The sequence below is a fragment of the Dipodomys ordii genome, unplaced genomic scaffold, assembly GCF_000151885.1.
Source record: "Dipodomys ordii isolate 6190 unplaced genomic scaffold, Dord_2.0 Scaffold183, whole genome shotgun sequence".
In the NCBI taxonomy this organism is placed as follows: Eukaryota; Metazoa; Chordata; class Mammalia; order Rodentia; family Heteromyidae; genus Dipodomys; species Dipodomys ordii.
This window is the reverse complement of record NW_012267399.1, coordinates 3,151,266-3,178,218: the sequence shown is the minus strand read 5'-3', so window position 1 is coordinate 3,178,218 and position 26,953 is coordinate 3,151,266. Positions and strand designations below refer to the sequence as shown.

Here is a 26,953-nt window from a genome sequence, read left to right as displayed (position 1 = left end):
TGAGGTCTCCTCAGTCTTAAGTTCTGAAAATTCTGAATACATTTATCTTGCCTCCGACCACTCCAAAGGAAGAAAATGATGGCTGCCTTATTCCACTGTAAGGTAACCAGTTCTTACACCAGAGCTAAAGGGGACTGAAGGTAAAAGTTTTTTCCCTAGTTCTGTTTCTGTTGCTTTATTTTTTGGTGCCATAATTCTAAGATAGGCTTATAAACCTGTTAATACAGCCATACTGGAACCGAGGCCAAGGCAGAAATTTTCTAAGTCAACCCAGTGGCCCCAAAGTCATTCCCTCACAACAAAAATATATATACATAAAAGTTACTTTTTAAGCCTAGGTGCTTGTGGCTCCTGCCTGTAATCCTATCTACTCAGGAGGCTGAAATCTGAAGACTATAGTTCAAAGCCTGCCCAGGCAGGAAAATCCATGAGACTGTTACCTCCAATGAACCATCAGAAGTGGCACTGTGGCTCGAAGTGGTAGAATGCTAGTCTTGAACAAAAGAGACAGTGTCCAGGCCCTGAGTTTAAGTACCCCCCCCCAGAAAAAATTATTTTTTAGCTATAAAATTGTAGACAGAAAAAGCATTTCAGAAACTCAGATAAAAGAATATACTTTTGTGTGGACTTCCACACCAGCACACTGGTGTGTGGATATCCAGAGAAGGCCATGAGTTTTTTTTGTCCCCTGCCAAACAATCATAAAGCACACCAAATTCAGGGAGATTGACTACCAACAGTTGGTGTGAAAGAACATTTTTCTCAGTGGTAACACCATCAGCAGGGTTTGCTCACACTATAGTTTCTTTTGCAGGCTTTTTTTTTTATTACTGCTTAATCCAAATATGTATACCATGGGCAAGATGCATACAATGCTTAGACTATACTAAAGAGTGCATTAAACCCATCAGGTATTTCAACATATTGCTATAGCCCTGTATATATTTCAATAAAAACTAATTTAAATGTTCAGAGGGTGGGGGGTCTTATACATTTTGTCCATCTCAATCAGCTCTCACATTTTAGAGGAGCCATTATTAGCTACCTGGAGCTTTTTCCAACATTATTAATATAAGAAGAGGTTTAAATTTCCAGTTCAGGCTGGGCACCAAAGCCTCACACCCGTAATCCTAGTGACTCAGGAGGCTGACATCTGAGGATCACAGTTCGAAGCCAGCCTGGGCAAGAAATTCCATGAGACTCTTATCTCTGAGAAACTACTTAAAAGCCAGAAATGGCACTGTGGCTCAAGTGGTAGAGTGCTCACCTTGAGTCAAAGAAGCTCACAGACAGCGCCCACACCCACAGTTCAAGCCCCAAGACTGACAAAAAAAATCTGATATAGGATCTGCCTGTTTTGTAACATCATGCAAGCTATCTTGATGCATAACATTCTTAACTCATAAAAATCAATGATGGTTATTCCTAAATAACTCTGGGCTTCTCAGTGTCTGTCTCATGTTCTCACTTGTTCCAGTCAGGTACCTTTTTTTAAAAAAAATGAACATTACTTGTACAAGAAGGGTTTCGTTTGTTACATTTCCAAATGATTAAACTCACCCCATCACTCTCCTTTTCCTCCCTCCCACTTCTTAAAACAATGCCAACAGGTTTCATTGTTATATTTCATACATGCAAATAAACTACTTTGACTATATTCATCCTCATTCAAATTGGGTACATTTTTAATCCTGATATAGTAGGCTTAAAACCAGAATACAAGTTAATGTCTGAGAATGGGTGACATAACTCTCCTCAGATGAGTGTTATTTTTTTGTTTGCAATGGGGAATTCTGAAGTGTCAAATCTCTTTCTTACCAAAGTCTTATGGTAGGTGGTTTATTGTCTTTCTGGCTAACCAATCATTTTGGAAATAAAGACTTTTTACTACAAAAATGCAATCTGTTTGGAGTTCCACTTGAGATAACGAAAGACTGCCATATAAAGAACAGCTTATAAATGTATATATTTTTTATCAATGCCAAACCATTGTAATCTAATTTGTACCCACCTTTGAAGATAGCAGTAAAAGTTCAGAGATGTAGTTCCCAATCAGATATTGGGCCAGTTACTTACCTGTCATCTTGCCAGTGCATTTAAAGGAAATCTGTAGCAAATAAGAATAAAACCTGGGCTTCTCTAGACCCAGAACTGAAAAACAAAGAATTGTGCTGTTTTTCATTTAAACCTTATGATTAAACAAATTTTAGGCATAATCAAAGCTTATGTATATCTTCTAGGAAGGGCATATTTCACATTCTCACATGGCTTCAACTCTCTGGAAGCTTAGAAAATAAACCTACATATTTCATACAATATGGACTAAAAATGGTGCGCATGGGGCATCTATAATCCCATCACTTGGGAAGCAGATACAGGTGAATCATGATTATGAGGCAGGCCTGAGACTATCAAACAGCCAAACTTTGACTCAAAATTTACATGATCTATACATGCATAAGCATATGTATATCAGAAAACTCAACTGCAAAAAGACATCTCCAGATCATTTTATAACAGAAATCTGATCTAGAGTAAAAGAGACCTGCTGTGGAAATTCTGTTACAAGGAGTTCAGCTACAAAGTAACTTAAATATAAACAAATAAACACTGTTATTGAAATTAAACTCTAAAATGTTTAATCACTAATTACAATGAAGAACTAAGGAAGAGGGCCATTTCCACTACTCTGTCTTGTGCTAGTAATTTTAAAAGGCTGCTTTATTTTGGTATTTATATTGCACAATGTAAGCAGAATGAACGAAAATTCCTTCTGAAAATGATTGAGCTGCAATAACAACTTATAAATAGCAACTGAATGCAATGCTGATTAGTGTGAAACTAGTTCTATTTAAATCCTTTGAAACTGAAAGCTATACAGTAGTCACATTTAAATAAAGGCACCCTGATTTAGAAGCCCTGTGGGTTCAGAGGCAGTACATCTCCATGGGGTAGAAATACAGACATTATTGATTTAACCCTGGGGGACCTCAGTTCCAGCCACTGCCACACCTCTGAGTACCTGTGAATGCTGGGGCCAGTCATTTTACCTTTTAATCTCAGGACTGACAAGCTTTCTCATCTAAAGGGCTTCTCACCTCACCTGCACAGCTCGGCCAGTTCTCACCTTGACAGCGAGTCCTCACAGCATCTTGTCTTAGGACTCACTGAAAGCCAGCTCCACTCCATAACTCCCTCACTTCTTCATAAATTAGTAAATGTTCACTTTGTGTTGAAGTAGGTTTGAGCTGCACTTTGGTCACTTATTACTGAAAATGCCATCACACTTATTTGCATAATTCTTATACATAACGTCAGAGCAAAATGTGATTTGTTTTCACTTAACATTCATAATATCTTAACATTAGATAGTATTAACATTTCCTTATATTGCTCTAAATACTCTCACCATCTTTAGCATACTGATTGGTAATGGTCCTCACTTTAAGCAGTTACATGCTTAAACAATTTCCAATTACCACAAATAACTTTCAAGCACTAACAAGGACATAAATACAAACATCTCATTCAAGATTAGGACTCCTTTACATTTGGAATTCACATCTCTAGTTTTATCTACTATTAGAATGCAACACCTGCTGGGTGATCCTAACCAGGAATTATCAGTCTTAGGAAGTCAGAAGGGCCGCTTGTGGTACACATGAATATCCTCTGCTCCCTTCTCCACCACTCAAAACAGAACCTACAGCTAAAAAACATCCACAAAGAAGATGCAGAAACTGAGAGCAAGTGCTTAGAAACATTTGTATTAATTTTCAAATCTCTTGGATGCTTTAAGAATCCAGGATGATAAAACCTACTTCCATACCAGCACAGCCTATGTAACCAATGATTAAGCACCTTGCACTGGCTTGCTTGTACTCATAATGGTCCACGCTCTAAATCAAGATAACTGCTCCATTACACCAACTTTGCCATCATATTTCTCTAAACATCCCATACTTACAGCCTCTACTTCCTTACCCCCATAGCAGACCAAAAATCATTCCAGATGCAGTTGATCATGAGTGTAATCCTAGCTAGATCAGGTAGACAAGTCTGAGAAACTCCCAATAAGCAAAATGCCAGAACTGTTGGTGTGGTTCAAGTGGAGTGCCAGCTATGAGCAGAAAAGGTGACCAAGTGTGAGGCCAAGTTCAAGCCCTGGTACCAGCACAAAAGAAAGTCACATTCACCAGATGTCAGAGGCTCACACCTGCAATCCTAGCTACTGAGGAGGCTGAGATCTGAGGATCATGGTTCAAAGACAGCCAGGGCAGGAGAATCCATGAGACTCTTATCTCCAGTTAATCACAGAAGAGGCTGTAAGTGGCACTGTGGTAGAGTACTAGCCTTGAGCAAAAAGGAGTTCAGGAGGGGCTGGGAAGGTGGCTCAGTGGTAGAGTGCTTACCTTGCATGCATGAGGCCTGGGTTCAATTCCTCAGCACCACATAAGCAAAAAGAAAAGAGCCGGCAGTGGCACTGTGGCTCAAGTGGTAGAGTGCTAGCCTTGAACTGAAGAGCTGAGGGACAGCTCCCAGGCCCAGAGTTCAGGCCCCACAACCAGACCCAAACAAAAAAGGAGTTCAGGAGACAGTGCCCAAGCCCAGAGTTTGAGCTCCAGGATGATAGAGAGGAGAAAGGAGACAGAGAGAGGAGGGGGGAAATGAGAGAGAGAGGAGAGGGAGAGAGAAAGAGAAAGAAGAAGAGAAAAAATGTAACACTGATACCATCATACCTTTCTTGTTTCCTGCCATGTGGGTCTTTGTCACAGTTGCCTTTATCCTTATCTATGAGGTCAAATACCTGTTCCTCAAGATCAGAAAACCACCTATCAGTCTTACATAGTTTCCACAATCAGACAGCTGAAATATAAGGAAGTCATCACCAACCTATAAGTGACCATTGTTGTCCAACACTCAGTGCATTACCAGTCTAAGACCACAGACTTGAACTACAGACTTCTGGCACTCCAGTTTCTAGCTGCTTCTCTTGGCTGTTTGCTGACTCTTAATCTACTCCCCAAACATTTGTGTTCCTCTAAGAACTACTCTCAAGCACTCTTTCTAATGGGTATTTCCCACTTCTACATCTTCAATTACCAATTCAAAATTAATTACAAATGTGCCTGTCCAAGCACAGCCTCTCCTTTTGAGCTCTAAGGATGCTGTTTGACTCCCTTCCTCAATGTCTCAGATGTAAATATCCAACTGTTATATACATTATATAGTTCTATCACTAGAGTCTCATGGGCTCATTTTAGTTACTAATACCACCACCTTTCTGTACACACAAGCTCAATATTTAAGTCTAAAACATTTCTCAGATACACCTCTGATTTGCTAAATTTGGAGCTTCAGACTTTATAACTTGGTACCTAACCTGATCCTAGTCCCCCTTCTTTACTGAAGTTCAAAGCCTTGATCACCTTACTCTGAAATCATTCATCAAAGGATTTTCTGCATATGCCAGATAGTATAGGTAATGCAGTAAATACAAAGAAAGAAGGCTTTGCCTCTATGGTCTGTGGTAATATGTATCATATATATGCTATGATAGCATATATATGTACATACTACATATATAGTTTATAATAATAACTGTACAGATTGCATGACTGAAACAACCTCTTTTTCTGACCTCCTTTCTTAAATCTGCAATTTTTCTGCCATTCACACTATCTACCACTAGACTAGATCTGGCAATTTCCCACTTTCTGCATCAAAATGGCCATCCTGTTTAAAGCCCACATATACAACCCAATCCCATATCTGTTCTGTTCATATCTGTCCCACTGTACTTAGAATCTTTTTAGCATGCACTAATACATGCTTTATATTCTGCCACCACTGTACTTTTGCCCAGTCTTTCCACTTCATATTCTCTTCTCCTCTCACCTCAAATCCTACTAATCTGTGCAGTTCCAGCAAAAACACTACTTCTAATTCAGATTTTCTTAGACTATATACCCTTTCCTTCAGCTGGTCCTGACAACACTTCTGCAGGTTTCCTATACACTGTGCCTTGAAAGTTAAAGCACTCACATTTGTGACACTCGATCTTCCTCTATCCAACTCCAAGTAATAAGAAAGCAGGAACAGATCCATGCCCGCAAAACACTTAATGTTTTCTTACACAAATTGCTCAGTCAGATATTTTTTAAGTTTGCTTAAAGGAAAACTTTAAATTTTAGAAAGAGTCACAGATTAATACCTCAAGTAATCCAAGTGATGAGTTTGAAAATGATCATTTGATTATCATCTTCTACTATTTATATGCCAATTATCTGTTCAACAGGATCAAACTATGACAATGGGAAATCTTAAAAGATAAAAACAAGTGATGACAAAAAGTTAAGAGAGTAGGCTAAACTGTAAATACATATAATCCTGAGATATCCATTTTTTAAGTCACTGCTTAAGGCCATAAAGGAAATACAAATCAAAACAACATTGAGATTCTCTTTCCCCCTGGTTAAGACTGGCCATCTTTGAGAAGACAAACAATAACAAATACTAGTGGGAATATGAGAGGTTGGTGGGAATGTTCCAGAGTGCAACCACTCTGGAAGGCAGTTTGGAAGTTCCTCAAAAAACTAAACATAGAATTATCTATGATCCATCCAGCAATACCACTCTTCAACATCTACCTAGAATATTACAAGTCAGCATACAATAAAACTTGTACTATAAACAATAGCCAAGTTATGGAAACAGTCCAGATACCCTACAACAGGTAAGTGAATCAAGAAAATGTGGCGTATGCATGCACACACACACACACACACACACACAATGGAATTTTACTCATCTATCAAAACAAATTCACAGAGAAATGGGTGGACCTAGAAAAATTTATGTTAGGTGAAGTCAGACTCAAGAGAGCAAACAATGCATATTTTCCCTCATATGTAGAAGTTGGATCTAAAATATAAATACATGATAACATATACAGAGGTTTATGAGTATGCACAAAAACTGACTAAAGAATGGCATACTTTAGGGGAGGAATCCAATGGTGTAACTTCTCTGAACAACTAGGAAACTGCTTAGCAAAATGAAAAAAACATTCAGGGGGTGGGGGACACACAGGGGAGGCATATAAATTGAGAAAGGAAAGGTAAGCAAATACAGTGATTATATTAAATGTACATTATGGAAAAATTAAACTACATAACTTGAGGGTAAGGATAGGAGGGGGAAAAGGAGAACAATGGAAGGGTGACACTGATCAAGATGACGGCAACCTCTGAACAATTACTTAATTTTTTTAAAAAGACCAAATAATAAAACTCTGAAACCCCAAATTTTACAAATCATCTAAGTTAACATCGATTAAAGCACAAGATCCAATTCTGAAATATTGTAAATTTCAAAACAAGCAATATAGGGAGCAAACTCATACAATACAAATTTCTATCCATATATTCAGGAAATTGGGTTTCCATTTAAATAAGCATAAAACTCCTAAAGTTGGGCTGGGTGCTGGTGTCTCATGCTTATAATCCAAGCTTCTCAAAAGGCTGAGATATGAGGATACAGGTTCAAGACAGCCAAGGCAGGAAAATCTATGAGACTCTAATCTCCAATTAACCACCAAAAAGCCAGAAGTAGAGCTGTGGCTCAAGTGGTAAAGTGCTAGCCTTAAGCAAAAAAGCTCAGAGAGAGCCCCTGAGTTCAAGCCCCAAACCAGCATCAAAAAAGAAAAATTCTAAAGTTGAGAATGAAATCTGAAATGCTAAATCAGAGCCAATTTGGCAAACCATGTCCTAAGGATCAAATCTTACTCAACTTCTATTTTTATGCGTAATAAGCTTTACAATTTTAAAGGAATGGGAAACACATGCAAAAGAAAATCAGTATTTCATAATATGTGACAATGATATGGAACACAAGACAGTGTACACACAAAGTTTTATTGGGAACACAGTCACATTCACCTACTTACTTACATACTGCTTGTGGCTGTTTCTGTGCTAAAATTGTAGACTGAGTGGGACAGATTAAACAGCCTGCAAAGCCACAGATATTTACTATCTGGCCCTTCACAGAGAAAAATTGCCAATCTCCAATTATAAACAATAACAGCCAACCAACAAATACTATTATGCCATGAAAGAGGCGCTATTTGGGGAGGGGTGGGGGGCCAGAGATCGAACTGGAACTCAGTACCTGACACTTTCATCATTGGCTAGTGTTCTACCAACTGAGCCACACTTTCAACCCCCAAGACAGGCCACTCTTAATGAACAAGATCTACTCCCTACCTGAAAATTTTAAAACTGGACTAAACTGGGTACTGAGATATGAACCTCAAGTCCCATCTACTTGATAGACTGAGGTGGCAGGATCACTGGATCCCAGGAATTTGAAGACAAACTTTCTTTAACAAAAAGCAAAAACGGGCTGGAAAGGTGGCTCAGTGGTAGAGTACTTGCCTTGCATGCCTGAGACCCTGGGTTCGATTCCCCAGCACCACATAAGCAAAAAGAAAAAAGCTGGAAGTGGCGCTGTGGCTCAAGTGGTAGAGTGCTAGCCTTGAGCTGAAGAGCTGAGGGACAGTGCCCAGGCCCAGAGTTCAGGCCCCACAACCGGACCCCCCCAAAAAAAAAACAAAAAAAACCACTAAATATATTGTTTATAGATACTGTGTATACCAGGGAATGGTGAACTACAGTCCTTAATGGAAGGGAAGTAAATAAGGTCCTTAAGATTGCCCTGGCTTTATTTAAATACATTCCAGATTACAGAAGAGATGGAGAGTTCCAAACAGGACACAAATGTTTCCATGAGCTGAGAAGGCAGACATTGGAGCTAGGAATCTTGTATCAGCTAAAAGTTGTAAAAGTTCTCAGCCAGGAGTTGGTAGCTCATGCCTGTAATCATAACTACTAAAGAGGCTGAGATCTAAGGATGGTGGTTCAAAGCCAGCTCTGGTGGAAAGTCCATGAGACTCTCTTCCATAAAACCAAAAGTGATACTATAGGCTCAAAGTGGTAGTGTACTATTTAGCAATTGAGCATAAAGAGCTCAGGAACAGCCAATATGCCTTGAGTTGAAGCCCCACAACTGACCCCCCCAAAAAAAGTTCTGGTAGAGGGAGAGCTTCACAGAAAAAGTGCTCCAAAAATAGGCACTGGTGGCTTGTGCCTGTTATGCTATTTAGAAAGCTGAGATCTAGAAGACTGGTTCAAAGCCAGCCCAGAAGAAAAGTTCTAGAGGCTCCATCTCAAATTAACCAGCAAAAAGCTAACCTGGAGTTGTGGCTCAAGTAATAGTTAACCAGTCATGAGCAAGCAAGAAGACCCAGAGTTCAAGCCTTGGAACCAGGGGGAAAAATACACACACACACGGTATTAAACTCTACAGGTTGGTCACACACACACACCACACACAACACACACACACACGGTATTAAACTCTACAGGTTGGTCAAACTGACCTAGGTGCTATGAACACAATAGTTCCCTGTAGCTCAGTGGACCTCAAACTCAATCATTTTGAGTTCCCACAAGCCAAACTATAGAGTACTATTGATCACTCAGGAATTCAGAAGAGTCCTCCAAAGGGCCACAGTTTAGTAATAGAACTAAAATATACCAAGAATAATGGGTTACTTGAGATTACATTAAGCTTAAAAACCAGACCTGAAAGGGGCTGGGAAGGTCGCTCAGTGGTAGAGTGCTTGCCTTGCATATATGATACCCTGGATTGGATTCCTCAGCACCACATAAGCAGAAAAAACCAGAAGTGACACTGTGGCTCAAGTGGTAGAGCACTACCCTGGAGATGAATTGCTGAGGGACAGCGCCCAGGCCCAGAGTTCAGGCCCCACAACCGACCAAAAAAAAAACAAAAAACAAAAAACCAAGACCTGAAAGTATCTATGGAACTATACATACACAAACAAACTACCATAAAAGAAAGCTAGAAACCTTCAGATGAAGATGACACAATTTAGATCCTTAACCACATAAAGAAGACAATGTCCATCACACAACTAAAACTTAGTAGAAATGTGAAAATTCAGGGAAACATGGTGGCCCATAACTTCAGAAAAATCGGCCAACAGATACATCCAAAATATACAATTAAGAGGGCCAGGAGACATTAAAGCTACTATCTACAACCATGTTCAAACATTCAGAGTGGTCTTACTCAACCAGAGCTTTTGAGACTTAAGCTCTACAGAGTTCTCTGAACGATTATTTCATCGAATTTTCCCCAGGTGAAAGACTACCACCCTAGATGCATAGGTGGAAAGTTCATTCCTAACACAACAGATGAGGTATTAGGAATCAATTGAAAAGGGCTGGTTAACAAAATACATGAACATAATGAAGATTTAAACAGACTATATAAAAAAAGAACCGGAGTGCTAAACAAAGTACATGCCTTGTAATCCCACTACCCAGAGATTGAGGCAAGAGGAATACATGGAAGTTACCTATGACCTGTAAGAAACTCCCCAACTAGTACTGCCAAGGACATGTGACAATGCTGAGAAGCTATCAAAGTCACAGAAGTTGGCTATCTTCCTTGGAAGTAATTTTACTAGAAGACTTGAAAGATAAATCTTTACTAATGTAATCAATACACAATGAAATACAATATAAAATTACTGACTTTTTAATTAGCATTCAAATACTATGGTTTGTTTTGTTTCAGTCATCAGAGGGGTATGTATGCATGTATTTATATATTCCTTTTCCCTCTCCTCTATGGTTGGGATTCTGTAAAAACACTTCAGAGAGAAAAAGTTTAAGATTCTGACCTCAAGAAACATTCAGAACATCACTAGGAACACCAGAATGTTTCACATCAAGTTCACCTGCTCAATGACCAATTTTAGATTCAAATCCTCAACACGGTGAGGAAGGGCATAGATCCACTCTCAAGTAAGTTTCTTCCAGTAGCCAATCCCTCACAAAACCACTAAAATAAAATGAGTAAACAAGCATTATCTTGTGATAATAGATCTGTTTTAATTCTAGCACCTGAAACTATACAAGGGTATGCTTTATAAACTTTATGGGACTGTTGTACACATTGGATAAAGTGACAACTGTGCAATACCACTAAGTATGTCAAAGTCAGGAACATACTTTTGAATTGTTTAAACACAATCTACAAAATTAAAAACAAAATCAGAAGCCCTCCACAGTCATACTAGTTATCAATTAAAAGTTTTACACTTAATACTTGGCTTAACAGTTAATATCTAGCAAAGGCTATTCAAAGTGGTTTCCCAAGACTCATCCTGTTGTACTCTACTGAGAAGGTTTCTTGAGCAGGGATGTAACTGACCAGAGGTGAATATAACCATGACCAGACTAGCAAGGAAAAGTTCTACTACAGTTTCTATAGTTTCTACTTTTTTTTCCTTTGTCAATTAAAAGTGAACAGTAAGAATTAAATACTTATCTTTACATATACACAAGGTATGCTGTGAAAGCATATTTGCTTATAAACATATAAAAATACTTGTTAACTAGTTTGATAAGAAAATAACATATAAAAGTATATAGCAAAAACATTAATCATCTCTGACTCTGGAAAGATCAATTTCATATTTATATTACATCAAACAAAAAACAATTTTAGTTTTTTTGAATCCCTTAACCAGAAAAAATTGATAAAGGAAGACGTACAGAAATTATTCATTCTTACCCTTAGTATGGCTGTGAAGAGTTAAATTAAGAAACCAAGTACATTGAAATGCCTAAGTCCAGAATGAGTCCATATATTTGGCCACATAGAATATTATCATCTTCAAGAGGAGGCGTAATAACAAAGACTTGATAAGCAGTTTTTAATCCATAAATACAATAGGCATTTTGGTAATTTGGCCACTGAAAAACAAAAGCTGTAGCATCAGGAAAGGTCTGAGATGTCTCACTCTCGTAGATTCCATTCAGTGTATTTAAGGTTAAGTAAAGTTGACATCCAAAGTTTTAAGATAGGCAAAAATTCACATTAAAAAAAAGAAACCTCTTACGTTTCTATTTAGAGTAACAGTAGGTAATGATTCCAGAAGTTAAAAATTATTTCACAACCTATCACACTTCAATTTAATAAACAGCTTAGGCTCCAAAACTGATTCACCCTTATGAAAATGTAAGCCCTTAAACAGAATGTGTACATGTATGTAGACATGTATTTTAAAGGAATCAAATGATTTTTGAAGCAGCCTTAGTGTTTCCTTGAAATTGGTGTGGAAAGGACCATTGTATTAGCTTCATGGAAAGGATTAGCCAGCTTCTTGGTCTAAGGCTAATACGGTGATCATTTGTCTAAGGCTAGAAAGGTACCAACAAGATGTAAACGATAAAGAGAGGAGGAAATGAGGGCTTTTCCTGGCAGTTGGTAGCTACAACTCAAGGGATTCTTAGAAAATGACACAATGGCAGCCTTTCTTGTCTTTTTCTTTCCGAGTTGGTTCTGGTGAAGGTGGACATTCTTGCTCTTGAAATTTCCTGTAAGGTAGAAAAACCTAAATATAATCACTTATTTAATAATCTACTACTACAAATGCAGATTGTTTTTGAACAAGTTGCATTCAAGTGTGTATGTGTTTCCATGTTCAACTAGGTATCCAAGCAAGTCTTTAAGGAAAAAAAAAGACTTGGGCAGGGTGCCAGTGGCTCACACCTGAAATCCTGATAATCAGAGGCCAAGATCTAAGGATCATGGCTCAAAGCCAGCCCAGGCAGGAAAGTCCATGAGACTTGTCTCCAATTAATCACAGAAAAGGCCAGAAGTGGCACTGAGGTTCAAATGGTACAGGCTAGCCTTGAGTTCAGGAACAGCTCCCAGATACAGAGTTCAAGCCCCAGAACTGAGGGGTGGGGGGAGAGACAGGACAGGGACTTGGAGCACGGGAGAGCACTTGCCTAGCACGCATGAGGCCTTGGGTTCAATCCCCCGCCACATCAAGATAAGTATGGGGGGAAGCGGGTACAGGGAGAGCCAGCCAAAGGCACAATACTCACAAACAGCTTTCATGGATAAGTCCTGAATCAGATAACATGCTAGACTCCACATTCCCTTACAATTTAAAATTCCTTGACTCAAAGACATACTTAAGAACAACTTTTTTTTTTTTGGGGGGGGGAGGGGAGGGTCAGTCATGGAGTTTGAACTCTGGGCCTGGGCACTGTCTCTCTGCTCTTCAGCCCAAGGCTAGCGCCACTTCTGGTTTCTGAGTGGTTTATTGGCGATAAGAGTCTCACAGCCTTTCCTTCCCAAGCTGGCTTTGAACCAATCCTCAGATCTCAGCCTTCTGAGTAGCAAGGATTACAGGAGTGAGCCACTGGCACCCAGTTAAGAACAAATATTTATGAGTACAATATAAAACTATCCTCATTAGGTATGCCCAAAATTCTTATTTTTGTTTGCCACTTATTAAAGTCACTATTAGGCAAGTCAACTGATCTTTCTACCTTTCACAATCATTACAGAGATTTAAGATCTTACTATGTTTAAATAGCCTAATAGTGTCAGGTAGTTAAAACTTCCTCCTCTACATTCCTTTCTCACACCAGATGAATGAAGTCAGATCTTGAGGATCAAAAGGAAAGGTATTTCAAAAAGACAGTAATTATTCCGGTAAGAAAAAAATCAGTTCCATTAGCTATTAAACAGTAAAATAGAACTGGAATGGGCAAGAGAGTTAAAAACAAAATTCTCCAGCTTCTCTCTTTTTAAGTATGAAGTTTAGAAGCACTTAATATATTCATACTGTTGTACCACGATCACCACTATCTGTTTCTATTAACTTTCATCCAGTAAAACTGAAACATTTTACTTAATAATAATGGGGCTGGACTATTTTAACAACTTAAAAATGAAAACCTACAGCCTTCACTTTTTCCACCTTCATAAAGAGAATCCCACAAGCTCAGATATTAGCTCATCTGAATGACATGATGAACAGCTCATTCCACATTCCTGTGAAACTATCAAGAGAAAACCAGTAGACACAGAAGCGGGTGAAAAAGAGGCCAGGCCACAGTCTTGAAATAATCTCATCAAATGCTGCTCACTGAAGCAACTTAATCTTCCTCACACACAGCATATAGAGCAACTCTAGCAGACCTAAAACCTCAAACATCTTCCAATTCATTAACACTTTGTAAACCTTTAGGGCCTCTTAGGCTATCTACAGAAAAATCCTTTGTAGACTGGGGTGTTATGCGTACATCTTACTAGAACATCATAAACCCCATGGATTACATAATCTTTACTACCTTCCTGACTTGATCAGCTGGCAGGAGCTGGTAAAAAACACAAAGAACACAAGCTCTGGAATCAGAGATTTGGGTTTAAATCTCAGCTCTGCCACTGAATATATTTAAACCTTGAGCAAGTCAGTTAACTTCTTTGTACCTCTGATTTCTCATTTGAAAATGAGGGTAAAAATAAGTCTTTAGTCTACTGGGCTGTTAGTGAGGATTAAGTGTACCAACACATTTATCGTTGGCAGGTTTCTAATTACCATTCAAATACTAGCTACCACCAGCACCTCAGGAAACTATATTTACTCTTTACAAAACCCCTTACCTGTACTTTTCTAGCTCAACACTATTAAGTGAGATTTTATACATCAGAAATGCCTAGAATACACTCTGTACCTAATTAGAAATTAATGTATCATATATAGTAGCTTCTAGAAAGGAATGATTTCTACATACAATCCCTCCTTTCTTACAAAAAGCATTTCACAGTAATTTATTGAAATACACAGCCAGCATATGCTTTGTTTACCTTATAACCCGGACGAGTTCATGGAAAGCTTGATCTACATTCATCCTGATCTTTGCTGATGCCTCCATGTATGTTACCTTAAGCTGCCGCGCTAACTGTTGTCCTTCTTCTTGTGTTACCTGAAATTCCAAAATTTACAAGATCAGTGTTAACAAGTAAACTTTCTCCATTTAATCCTAGCTATAGATTGTGCTGTTAATCCAGTCAACAGGCTTCATAGCTCAACACCAACTGAAGCCAGCTTCTGTAGAACAACATGGAAGAAAACATGGTTGAAATCCAGTCAGGCCTCCATATCAGTGGGTTCCAAAATTATGGATTCAACCCATCACCTGTAAAAAATACTTGAGCCAGGTGACAGTGGCTGTCAAAACTGGAGGTATAGCTCAAGTGGCAAACAACTAGCTTTGAGCAAAAAAGCTAAGAAAGAAGAGCATGAGACGCTGAGTTCAAGCCCCAGTACCAAAAATAAGTACTCAAACTGTAATTATGTATAGACCTTTTCTTTCTAAATTTATCTAAGAGGGTTTTCTTTTTCCAGATTCCATAACCATGTCATTTTCAAGTAAAGACTGTGCTTTTTCCTTTCTGTAGTAGACATCCTTTCTTTTTCTGGCCTCACTCTACTCAAACCCTCCTATATTATGACAGAAGTGATGGCAAAGTTCTCAGTAGTTGTCTCTAATCTTAGGGACAAAGTATTTCATCATTCATAAGCGCGCGTGCGTGCGTGCGTGCGTGCGCGTGTGTGTGTGTGTGTGTGTGTGTGTGTGTGTTAGGTATAGTGTGTGTACTGTCTGTTGTAGGATTTTACTATAGATGTCTTTAATAACAGGGTTTGGTTTGGTTTTTGCTTTTAGTGGCTTGTGTTGTTTCCCAAGAGAAACTATGATGGACAAGACCGTTCTTATTTTTGTTCTTTTGTGTTTGGCTTTCCTCTGACTTGAATTTTTCCTTAAATTTTCTCTTCAGTACTGGTGTGAAGGAATTTCATAATGTATCTTATACTTTTTTCATGTTGCTTGGGCCTAGTTTATTAAACTTCTTGGATGTGTGCAATATAGTTTTCACCAAATTTAGAAATTTCCAGTTTCTCTGTCTGCTGTGAAAGCATCTAGTGCATTTTTTTCTCACCTCATTGTAGTCTTAATTTCTGGAAGTCTGAATTGGATCTTCCTGTGTCTTCCACATCAGTTCTACTTAACATATTCAGTGTTTCGCTAGCATTTTTAAATGTCAGAATACCGTTGAAATAGCTATGTCAGTGTCTCATCTGTGCCATGTCTATTATCTGTTTCTATTAACTGAGCCATCACCACTGTAGTTTTCTTCCTCCTCATTTTTATTATCTCTAAGTAGTTGTACAAAGGAGTTGCCATTTAACAAAGTTATTTATAAACACAATATATCTTGATCAGTGTCACCCCTTTTCAATATTCTTACCCATCTTGCCCCTGCATATCCCATCCTTTATTCCCCTTGTTCTGTAGGATATATACACTGTATTGTCTACATTTTTCCCCTTTTCTTTCTACCCCTTTCCCCTTGACCCCACCCCACCCCTTTCAAGAACCCTCTCTCTTCCTGGTATTTTATTTTTGGTGAACTTTGATTTGGGCTAAGAAATTATACCATTACGAGTTTTTGTGGTTTTTCTTCTATGCATGCCTAATGCGGTTGAACTTTTTTCTCTGGTAGCCGTTACTTAGAAATAATTTGAACCACTAACATCAAGATTTAGGCTTTGTTATAGAAAAATATTCAATCTAGAACTAATTCTGCCCCACTACTAACTAGGTTAGACCTTTCTCAGAGTATGGGCCTATACCCCAAGAAATAAGAGGTTTCTTCTCTTGTTGAGTGGAGTGAGTAGCATTTATTCCTGAACCCACCAATTCAAGTTATTGGTCTCTTTAATCGTTTTTGTAACATGTTCTGCCAATTTAACATTCCATTACTAAAATTAAGCAATCTAAATATAATAACATTAGTTTGCTACACTAATGCTCATGAATGAATCTCACAATTACTTCATAATGGTTTGTACCCTCACTATAGTCCTCAAGGGCAGATTCCACATAGCCTTGGGATACCAAAGCTTATGGGATTTTTAAGTTTACCTGGTCTTTCTTTAAAATAAAATACATATTAAAAACCTCGTATGTTTGAAATATAAGCCAAATTATGCAAGCAATTAACAGGAAGGAAAGAATCTTCTTAGAGTTTAGCAAGGGCAATTTCAACTTTAAGAAAATTAGAAATGGCAAATTTCTTGTTATAAAGATACATGTTTCTGGTAAAGAGATTTATTAACCACAAAAAAAAAAAACTGCTTTTGAGCTCAATGTTGTTACCAATTCTGCTCCTACTTTCTAGGATGCCATTCCCTTTCAACTCTATACTCCTAGTTTCTTAGTTCGGTAGCCTTTCAAAACTCAAGAACTAGGAAATTTTCTCCTAGTATTGATGCTATTTTACAAATAGTTTCCCAGAACTTCTGTCATACTCTAAGGTGACCACTGACAAAACTTTTTAGTTTTGTCCTCTCATTCTCTCACCACTTCAAAATATCCTCTGAGGCTAATAAATATGGTATGTTTGTCTATATACTCAAAGCTTAAGACTACATAGCAGTTAATGAAGTAAATACATGTTAAGAAGGGTATGACTGATTTAAATATAAATATATATTCATATATACCCTAAAGTTAATAATAAAAAATAGGAAGAATAAGCATGTTTGGTTTTAAGACAATCTCAAATTAAATATATTAATGTAAATTTTATTTGAAGAGGCCCTGAAAAGAAGGAAAAGGAAGAATTTTTGCTTAGCCAAGCATAGTAACTATAATCTCAGCACTCAGGAGGTTAAGACAGGAGGACCTTAAGTTCAAGGCCAAACCTAGGAATTATTCCCCAAAAAGTTACCTTGCACTACCCATCATGTATGATATAATTCAGATTAAGAAGTATTTACAAAGTAAAACAAATAACTTCTTTGTATAGCAGAAATATTAGTGGTTTTTGTGGTGTAGATGATTTAAAAATCCCACTGGTAAGGTAGGGGTTTTTTTTGGGCAGGGGTTGTTTTGTTTTGTTGTTTTTGGCTGGTCCTGGGACTTGGGTGCAGTCTCTGAGCTCCTTTTTGCTCAAGGCTAGTAGTCTACCACTTGAGCCACAGTGCCACTTCTGATTTTTTCTGTGATTAATTGGAAATAAGATTCTCATGGGACTTTTCTGCCTTGGCTGCCTTTGAACCATGATCCTCCGATCTCAGCCTCCTGAATAGCTAGACTGCAGGTGTGAGCCACCGGCACCAGCCATTTATTTATATTTAAAGCCTGGTTCACATTACTGTCTTCCAGAAATCATAGTCATCAGAGCTTATATACACATTTCTAGTCACGAGATCTCTAAGCACATATAAAGCCACTTTTGAGTTGACTGGTAGAATATACTTTTAACTAAGAAATAGAAATAGCATTGGTAGCAACCACCAAAGCAATAGAAGGAGCAACACATCAAACAAAACCATACCATGATGAAGCCAGAAATCAAAAAGCTGAAAGCTACACAAACAAGTATTTCCTAGTGGCTTCTCAATCCAGGCAACTCTGTAAATATGAAGCTACATCCCTTCAATATTTTGATATTCTGATTTGGTAGGTTTGAGCTCTACACAGAATTGTTTTAAATATTCCAAGTAAACCTGCTGCATCAAACGCAGACTTAGGTTTAGAAACTCCCAATGGAATTCTTTTCTAAGGCAAAACTTAACATTAGCAAAAATCCACAATAAATATGAGTTCATCCTATACAGTTCCAAAGAGAGGAAAGAAAAATGGAAATGGTAAGAGTAATTTGATCTAAGTAAACTGGATTTATCAATAAACTACGCTTGAAACACTCAAGGATATCTCATGTTAATTAAATTTGCAAAAGCAAACTTTTTTTCAAAAATATCTATTATATAGGAAAAATCATGGTAACACTATCTCTGGACTAAGTGGTAACTATTCACTTATTCAACAAGTATTTATGAAGTGCTAATTTTTGTTTTATGGGCTAACGTACAACACAACTGACCAGTCAAAACTGAGAAGTCTTCATGGTATTTATACTCAATGTCTTACAAATCTTTTAGAGCCACACAAGGTTCAGTCAGGGAAGTCTGGAGCATCCTACTTTCTTTAAAGGAATGGAGCTCTTTTCTCCAGGAAGCTGGAGGGGACAAACCATACCAAAGTACTAAAAGGTAAGAGGTGACTGGGTCGATAATAAATATCTATTAGTGAAACAATAATAGGTATCTTTACCAAATTAATGAGGACCATTAGCAATTAAGCAACTAACAAGGAAGAAAGTAGAGAGCGCGAATAAGGTGAGAGAGAGAGATGTGACAAGCAAACACACACACACACACACACACACAATCAAATATACTTTATCTCTATACAGGATAGCTATAAAAGACAAGGAACTTAAAATCAGATATATCATGAAATCCAGAGTCCAAATTAAAATTCAGAATCAATGGCTATCAAATTTACCTACATAATTTTAGCAAGGTGAAGTAAATTATTTGTTTATATATCCTTTCTACATCTTTGACAAGAGAAACAAATGAGCAATCTCTCTCGGTAAGGGACTAGATGGGTAATAACACTAAACCATTCAAATTCTACAGAACTCTTTTTATGCCCAGCAAAAAAAAAAATAGAAGTATAGGTGTGGCTCCAGTGGTACAGCACCAGACATTAGTGAAAAAGCCAAGTGAGAGCATGAGGAAGAGTTCAAGCCACACCACCATCAGTCTAAAAATAAAATAATAAATTTCAGATGCGGAGTAAAACCCAAAGACCTAAAAGAAATAAAAATACAAAAAGAATTTCCAAATAATGTAGGGCCCACATTGACTGACTTTGTTCCCTTCCTCTACCAAAAGATGAGTGATATATATATTATTCTTTAAGTGTGTGTATGCCTGTCCCTGGGCTTGAACTCAGGGCTTGGGCACTGTCCCTGAGCTCTTTTACCCAGGACCAGCACTCTACTAGTTGTACCACAACTCCACTTTCAGATTTTTTTTATTCTTTTATTTTTTTAGTGGTTAACTGAAGGTAAGAGTTTCAGGGACCCTCCTGCCCAGGCTGGCTTCAAACTGTGATATTCAGATCTCAGCCTCCTGAGTAGCTAGTATTAAAAGAGCTAGTGTGAGCCACCAGTACCCAGCCCAAAACTTTAAATTTCAGTTTAATAAGAGGCAAAAGTGAATAAACTTGCCTGCAACTAAGTAACTGAGTAAAAGAATAAGCTAGCATGCAACTAAATATTAAACAATTTCTTATTTGAAGGTTACTGGTATTGGAACTGCCAATGTGAAGAACTTTTGTAAAAACATTAGTTATTGGTTAGGCATAAGAAAAATCCAGAAAAAGGGCTGGGAAGGTGGCTCAGTGGTAGAGCGCTTGTCTTGCAGGCCGGAGGCCCTGGGTTCAATTCCTCAGCACCACATAAGCAAAAAGAAAAAAAGCCGGAAGTAGCGCTGTGGCTCAAGTGGTAGAGCGCTAGCCTTGAGCTGAAGAGCTGAGGGACAGTGCCCAGGCCCAGAGTTCAGGCCCCACGACTGGACCAAAAAAAAAGAAAAAGAAAAAGAAAAGAAAAATCCAGAAAAAGATGGTGCCTGTTACACCATTATTCAGAGACTGAGGAACTGGGCATCCCGGCTAAACCTGCAGGTGATGCTGCAGCTGCGCTACCAGGAGATCGCCAAGTGGACTCAGCTGCCTCCCAAGCTCTGGGGGCCCAGCCACAAGCTCTCCAACAATCACTATTGCCCTCCTGATGGCCGCCGGGAAGTCTTACCCCCATCCATTATCTGACCGCCCAGAAGATGCTGGTGGCAGGCAAAATGGCATAGAGCTCCGAGGCTGAAGCCACAGAGAAGAAGGCCATAACCCATGCTCCTCCTGTGAAGAAGTGGGAGCTATCCAGGGACCAGTCTTACCTGTGACTATGCCCCAGGCCACCTGGCCATGGCCCCAGGACCACCTGACTGCTTTACCCCCCTGGATTTTCTCTGGGGAGAATGTGACCTAATTTATAACAAATACATGTGACTTATCGCTTTAAAAAAAAGAAAATGAAAAATCCAAATGCTATGATTTTTCTCTTAAGGACATTTCAGGAACTGAAGGTGTGGCTCATGGGGTAGAGTACCAGCTGTGAGCAAAATGGTCAAGTGTGAGTGCTGTCCTGAATTCAAGCTCTAGTTTTGACATCAGAAAAAAAAGTAATAAATTTATATTTATATTTTATTTATATATTTATATAGAAATATATGTATATTTATATATTTTGTTTACACTTATATGATACATTGTATATAGTTATACATTTTTTTCATAGATATAAATGTATTTTTTTAACCTGAAGGTAATTTTGAATTGACAGTAAATAAATTAAGCATTTAGGCAAAACTTTAAGATTATCTAATTAAACTAAGTGACAAGTAACATGGGTATTTTCCATGTTGGGACTTTCTACTGTTACATTAAACACTTTGTTTTAGATTCCCAACAGGGAAATTCCTTCTTACCTGTCTTTGATGGTCCAGGTCTGCTTTATTGCCAATTAAAATCATTGGAAACTCATCACGATCTTTTACTCTGAGAATCTGTCTTTGAAACTTATAGATTTCTTCAAAACTTAAAAAGAAAAAGAAAAGCAATTTGCCATGAATCAGAATTCCACAAGTTCTGTGCTCTTTTTAATACTTTATTACTTTTGTAATACTTTATTATTTTTCTATAACAACAAAACCCCAATTCAACAAAACAGTATTAGTGATCTAAACAAGATGAGTGGCCTACTATATTTTAACACTGATACCAACCTGCCTCTGTCTGTGACTGAAAAGACCAACAGGAAGCCCTCACCAGTTCTCATATACTGTTCCCTCATGGCTCCAAACTCTTCTTGTCCAGCAGTGTCCAAAACTAAAAGAAAAAGGGAATCCTGTTAATGTTTTTATTTTATCCACTGCTTCCTCTGAAGGGTGTACCCATGGATGGGGTCCTCTGCAAAGCCTGCTACTTGGTAAGAGAAGAAACACCATTCTTCTCTTAAAACTACTCGTAACACCAGGCAAACATAGTCTAAGGGTTTCAGAACTTATCTTCAATAGCACAGATTGATTTTGTGGTCAGAATATATTAGCATACCAGTTACAAGATTAAAAATACCAAACACAATCTAGGCAGATGGAATCAGATAAACTAAGTCACTAGGATATTTATCCCTTCCATTTAAAGAACTGAAAAAGGTACCTGCAAATTCAAATAAGAAATTGTAATTTGTTACCCTCCGCCCTCGACCACACACAAAATGCTTTAGTTATCATAGGTGCTAATGTATTTCTTGATCTCTCTGAATAAAGAACTGTACAACTTAAGAGAACAGAGTTTTCTTCCGCTCCATTGTAGAATGTTTAGCCCTGGATTTAATTTCCATCACACACACACACACACACACACACGCACACACACATGCACACACGCACACACACGCAGGCTTATGTTTTAATTATACTATTTAACCTAGTCAGACCTCACAGATAACTTTAAAAACAGGATGTGAACTAAGTTTACTTACTATCTAGCCGGGCTGCTCTGTCATCTATCACACACTGCTTTGTGTAGGAATCTTCAATGGTTGGATCATAATCTGTTACAAAATAAGACTGTAAAAAAAAATTTAATTTGGTTTACTTGCCTACCTACATACCAAAACTTTATCAAATTCTACTTATCAGATCAAATTAAAGTATTTTCGTTAGATTAGGGTTTATCCTACTGTGTTAATTTCCTAAGAAAGGAACTATATTCTGAGCACCATCCAAGAAAGATAGTATTTGTATCAGAAATATGCAATAAGACTGCAAAGAATATACTATAATTTTTCATAATTAAACAATGAGAATCTGGAAATAGAGGATCTAGGAAAAAATATAGAAGTATTTCAGACCCATTCAAATCTGATAAGAACCAAAACAAAGAAATGGAGATTACCAAAAGAGGCCTATTATATTCCATCCCCTGCCTTCTTTTCTGTTTCCTTTTCATCTGTTTTATTGTATTACAATAAAGAAATCACATTTCAGGATTAGTTAGTCTGTAGTAATCTGAATGTTCAGTGATTTAGGGAACTAATTACCTTCTTGTAAATCATCACAAGAAAGGTTTCACAATTTCCACAAAGGATTAAAAATAAAAGAATAATCTGAGAGAAACTATTTCTCCATTCTTACCTAATTATTTCTGTAACTCTTAGGGACATGGTCCTTTTGTTCTGCGGATTTCCTTTGCTCTACACTAAAGGATGAGTTCCTAAAACCTATTTCCCACTGGTTCATTACAAACCAATGACTTGCATAAAGACAGCTCAAGGGCTGGGAAGATGGCTCAGTGGTAGAGTGCTTGCCTTACATGCCTGAGGCCCTGGGTTCAATTCCTCAGCACCACATAAGCAAAAAGAAAAAAGCCGGAAGTGGCTCAAGTGGTAGAGTACTAGCCTTAAGCTGAAGAGCTGAGGGGCAGTGCCCAGGCCCAGAGTCCAGGCCCCACGACAGGACCCCCCTCCCCCCCCCAAAAAAAAGACAGCTCAATATAGGGAAAGAGCAACAAAGATGTTAGTCATTTAACAAAGGTGTTAACCATTCATTAAGTCATAAAGTCATAGGGAGCAGGGACTGGCTCGAGGCACACAGCCTAAGTAATGCTCCTTGGCTTAGTAACCTCTGTTCAGAAAGCTAGTTACATGTAGATGCTCTGAACAGAACAACAAAGAAATCCTTATTGTCAGGAGGAAAAAGGAAGGATACTATACTAATCTGCCTGCTACCATGGCTTTACGTATTTATTTTACTTTGGAAGGACAAGTTTCTCATTTTACTTATATTTTAGAAAAACCTTAATTACAGGATTCATCCATAATCCTATTACCATCTGGCTAGTTTCATTTAAATGCATGAGTTATTCAACAAAGTTTTTAAATGAATCATTGCTAACAGCAGTAGCTTTTAGTAGAAGCCCATCTAACCACCCCAGCAGCATTTAAAATAACTAGGTATCAAAACAACCCTCAATTTCTTCGTTGGCACGCATGACCCTTCAAAAGGTAAATACAACCAAAAACAATATTCTTTGTACTTGCTGCTTTAAACAACATAAAACTGCATTATCTCACCATGTCAGCTGGATAAAGCATGCTGCTTATACTTTTAAGATTAGTTTAAGATATGTTTCTTTGCAACAAACCTGATATTTCTTGTCAATGTGTAGCAGCCCAAATAACAAAACAGGAAAAAAAAAGTACTGGTTCTGCTTGCTCACAAAGGCAATAAAATTTAAAAGGTTAACACTACACTCACACATGGGATCTTTATATACATTCATTTCAAACATAATTAGCTAGATATACAGATCCACAGGTATACAACTCTATCTCCATCCTCCCTATCTCCTGAAACTAGAAACCATTACCAGTCTAAAAAGGATGTATGTAGCAGAGAGAAAGTGGGGTGATGATTTGAGCTAGAGACCACAGAAGCTCAGAAAAATAGGATGACCCAAAGGTCTCAGAAGAACACAACTTAATAACACATGAAAGGACATGTACCTCCCAGGTCATATGAAGGACAATTCCGTCTCTTTAGTTTGTATTTAAAGAAGGCTATCCTATCAGGCAGCAAGATGTTTACACTGATAAAAACCTGGTCTGTATAAGGCTGTCAAAAGCCCTGAATAAGTACAAGAGTATTATGTTGTAATAAGGAGGTAGGATCGCACATTAGACTGTCAGATATGCTCTGCTTGTCCTCCAAGAGAACTTCCAGTAAAATACTTTACTATTCAAAGATACTGTGTTAAGGAGGAAAAGAGGGAAAAGGAGAAGAAAATGGTGCCCTTCCGCATTTAGTGGACAGGAGTAGCAACCCACTTTTTCCTGGCACCAAGCTGTGGGTTAAAGTGCAGTTCCCAAGCACTACCACAGGGAGGTGTCTGATCTACACTCTGTGAGAATTCATTGGAGCATCTGGTAAACAGTGAATCCAAACATCAAAAAAGGACAGGAAGCTAGATGTGAGGCAGTAAACAAACACTAGGTGTTTCTGAAACCAGACCATCTTCAGGAAATTCTTAGGAATCTAGAGATGAAAGAAGTGGGGAAACTCTTGCCAACTATTAAATCTGGTAAATAGATGGGGGAGGGGATGTTATACTCATCATCTTGGAACTTTTGCATATATTGGACAAATTTTACATTTAAATGATTTTTTTAATCTTGTACACTGTAAGAACCACAGAGTCAAATCAAGAAAAGAGGATAAGAGATCCTTTGTTGATCCTCAGCTTTCACTGGCCTCACGCAAGATCAAATGACCTAGAAAAGCCTGTTTTTCTCTTGCTCGCAATGTTTTCTAGGCTCGTCTCTTCTCTCCCTCTTTCTCTCTGGACAACACATATAGGTTGGTGTTTTTACTCTCATTGTCCATTTCTCCCTCTCCCCAATGATAATATGCGCTCTTTGGTAGTATAGTAGGGACTACGCCAGAGAATTAGAGTGACATGCCCAGAGCTTCTACATCAAAATCTCTGGCAGAACCAGGATTTAAATTGGCAGTGTCTGGGCATCTTCAGTTTACATACACCTCTCAGGAGTAAGGTGTATTCTTCCTCTTCGTTGCTCTACAAGTCACATATCCTCCACAATAACAGTAGACACTGAGGACTGATCATTTATTATGACAGGTTCTTTTTAGTACTACATGCATTACTTGATAAATATATTTTCTCATAATGGCCCTTCTAATAAGCCTTCTCTTCTGAAGACTTTTTTTTAAAAAATGAGGCAGAGAACTACCATCAAATAAAATCAAGTCCACCCAGCTCATAAGTATAACTGCAATTTAAATTCAGATCTGACCCTAGGATCATATTCTAAGAATTCTTAGTCCTAGGAAGTGAATCAAAATATCTTGAAAAAATAAGGAACTTGTTTCTTAATAAATTTATGCTTGCCTCCTTGAGCTTGAGCTTGGCTCACTCCATACCCCCACTGTAAAGATCAGAGCAGGAGACATTCCAGAGCCTAGATTCTGTGATTCTCTCTGCCTTCCTCCACCACAAATTGGTACTTCCTATTATCTCCTCTAGCCACAGAAACACGTTTTCTTTTCAAACCATAACAGAATGAAAACATGAGTTGTCCTAAGGGCTTACTTTCTACAAATAGACACATTTGTTTCTGCAAGCACCATGATAAGAAGAAAATATAGGGGTCTAGAGTCAGAGACCTAAAATTCAAATCCAGATGTCACCCCGCTTGCTAGCCTACTTGTTGGCTGTTTGAATTCTTCCAATGCCCACTTTAGGTGTGGCAGCGAAGGAAGATTACAGAAAGGAAACCTTCCAGACAGTAGATGTAGAGAATTATAGCAACTTGGAGGAGGAAGAAGGGACATATAAAGTCACCTCTAGGATTTGAGGAGTGACTTAAATCTTTAGTGGCTGCTGTGCAGCACTCTTAACTCCTCTGAGGTCATCCCATTCCTGCCCTACCCAGATCTCACAGTATGCAAAGCCATCAAGGGAACATCAAAGGAAGAGTGGGAAGAGACTGAAGTTTAACTTAGACAAGGCCAGGATACAGATCTACCACTTGTACTAGCTGTGGGAAACTGGAGCAGCTCATTTAACCTGCTTGAGCTTCGGTCTGTCAGTAGGATGGAAATAGTAATTCATAGTTCTTCATACTACTGTGAAAAGTTAATATACTATAGATGGAGTGTGAAATTCAGTAGATTACATAGTTGGGCCAATAATGTTCAATCCTATCCTTCTGTCTCCACACAGCCTTCAACAGTTCACCAGCAAACAATCTCGGTAAGTTCTCGTCTTAATATTCTCTTACTCTGAGGTGGGGATGTAGCTTAGCAATATAGTACTTTCCCAGTATGTTCAAGGCCCTGGGTTGCATGACTAACACTGCAAAAGAAAAAAAAAAATAGTGAAGAAAGGGAAAGGGAGAAAGAGAAAGCGGGAAAGGTAGAAAGGGAGAAACAGGGAAAGGAAGGAAGGAAGGAAGGAAGGAAGGAAGGAAGGAAGGAAGGAAGGAAGGAAGGAAG

The 26,953-nt window shown here is 38.2% G+C and overlaps 1 protein-coding gene and 1 pseudogene across 2 annotated transcripts in view; one reads left to right on the top strand and one right to left on the bottom strand.

Annotated features, from left to right (window-relative positions):
• Positions 1-10,963: 10,963 nt before the first annotated feature.
• Rras2 (related RAS viral (r-ras) oncogene homolog 2) overlaps positions 10,964-26,953 on the bottom strand; it is a 58,844-nt gene continuing 42,854 nt past the window's right edge. For both annotated transcript variants that reach the window (XM_013034152.1, XM_013034151.1), the window contains exons 2-6: positions 22,420-22,507; positions 21,662-21,764; positions 21,365-21,473; positions 14,767-14,885; positions 10,964-12,476 (exon numbers count right to left, since the gene is read on the bottom strand). In XM_013034152.1, coding sequence (XP_012889606.1) covers positions 12,389-12,476; positions 14,767-14,885; positions 21,365-21,473; positions 21,662-21,729 — 384 coding nt within the window. In that variant the 5' untranslated portion in view covers positions 21,730-21,764; positions 22,420-22,507 and the 3' untranslated portion in view covers positions 10,964-12,388. The remainder of the gene's footprint in view (positions 12,477-14,766; positions 14,886-21,364; positions 21,474-21,661; positions 21,765-22,419; positions 22,508-26,953) is intronic.
• Positions 17,710-20,870, top strand: LOC105999167 (annotated as a pseudogene).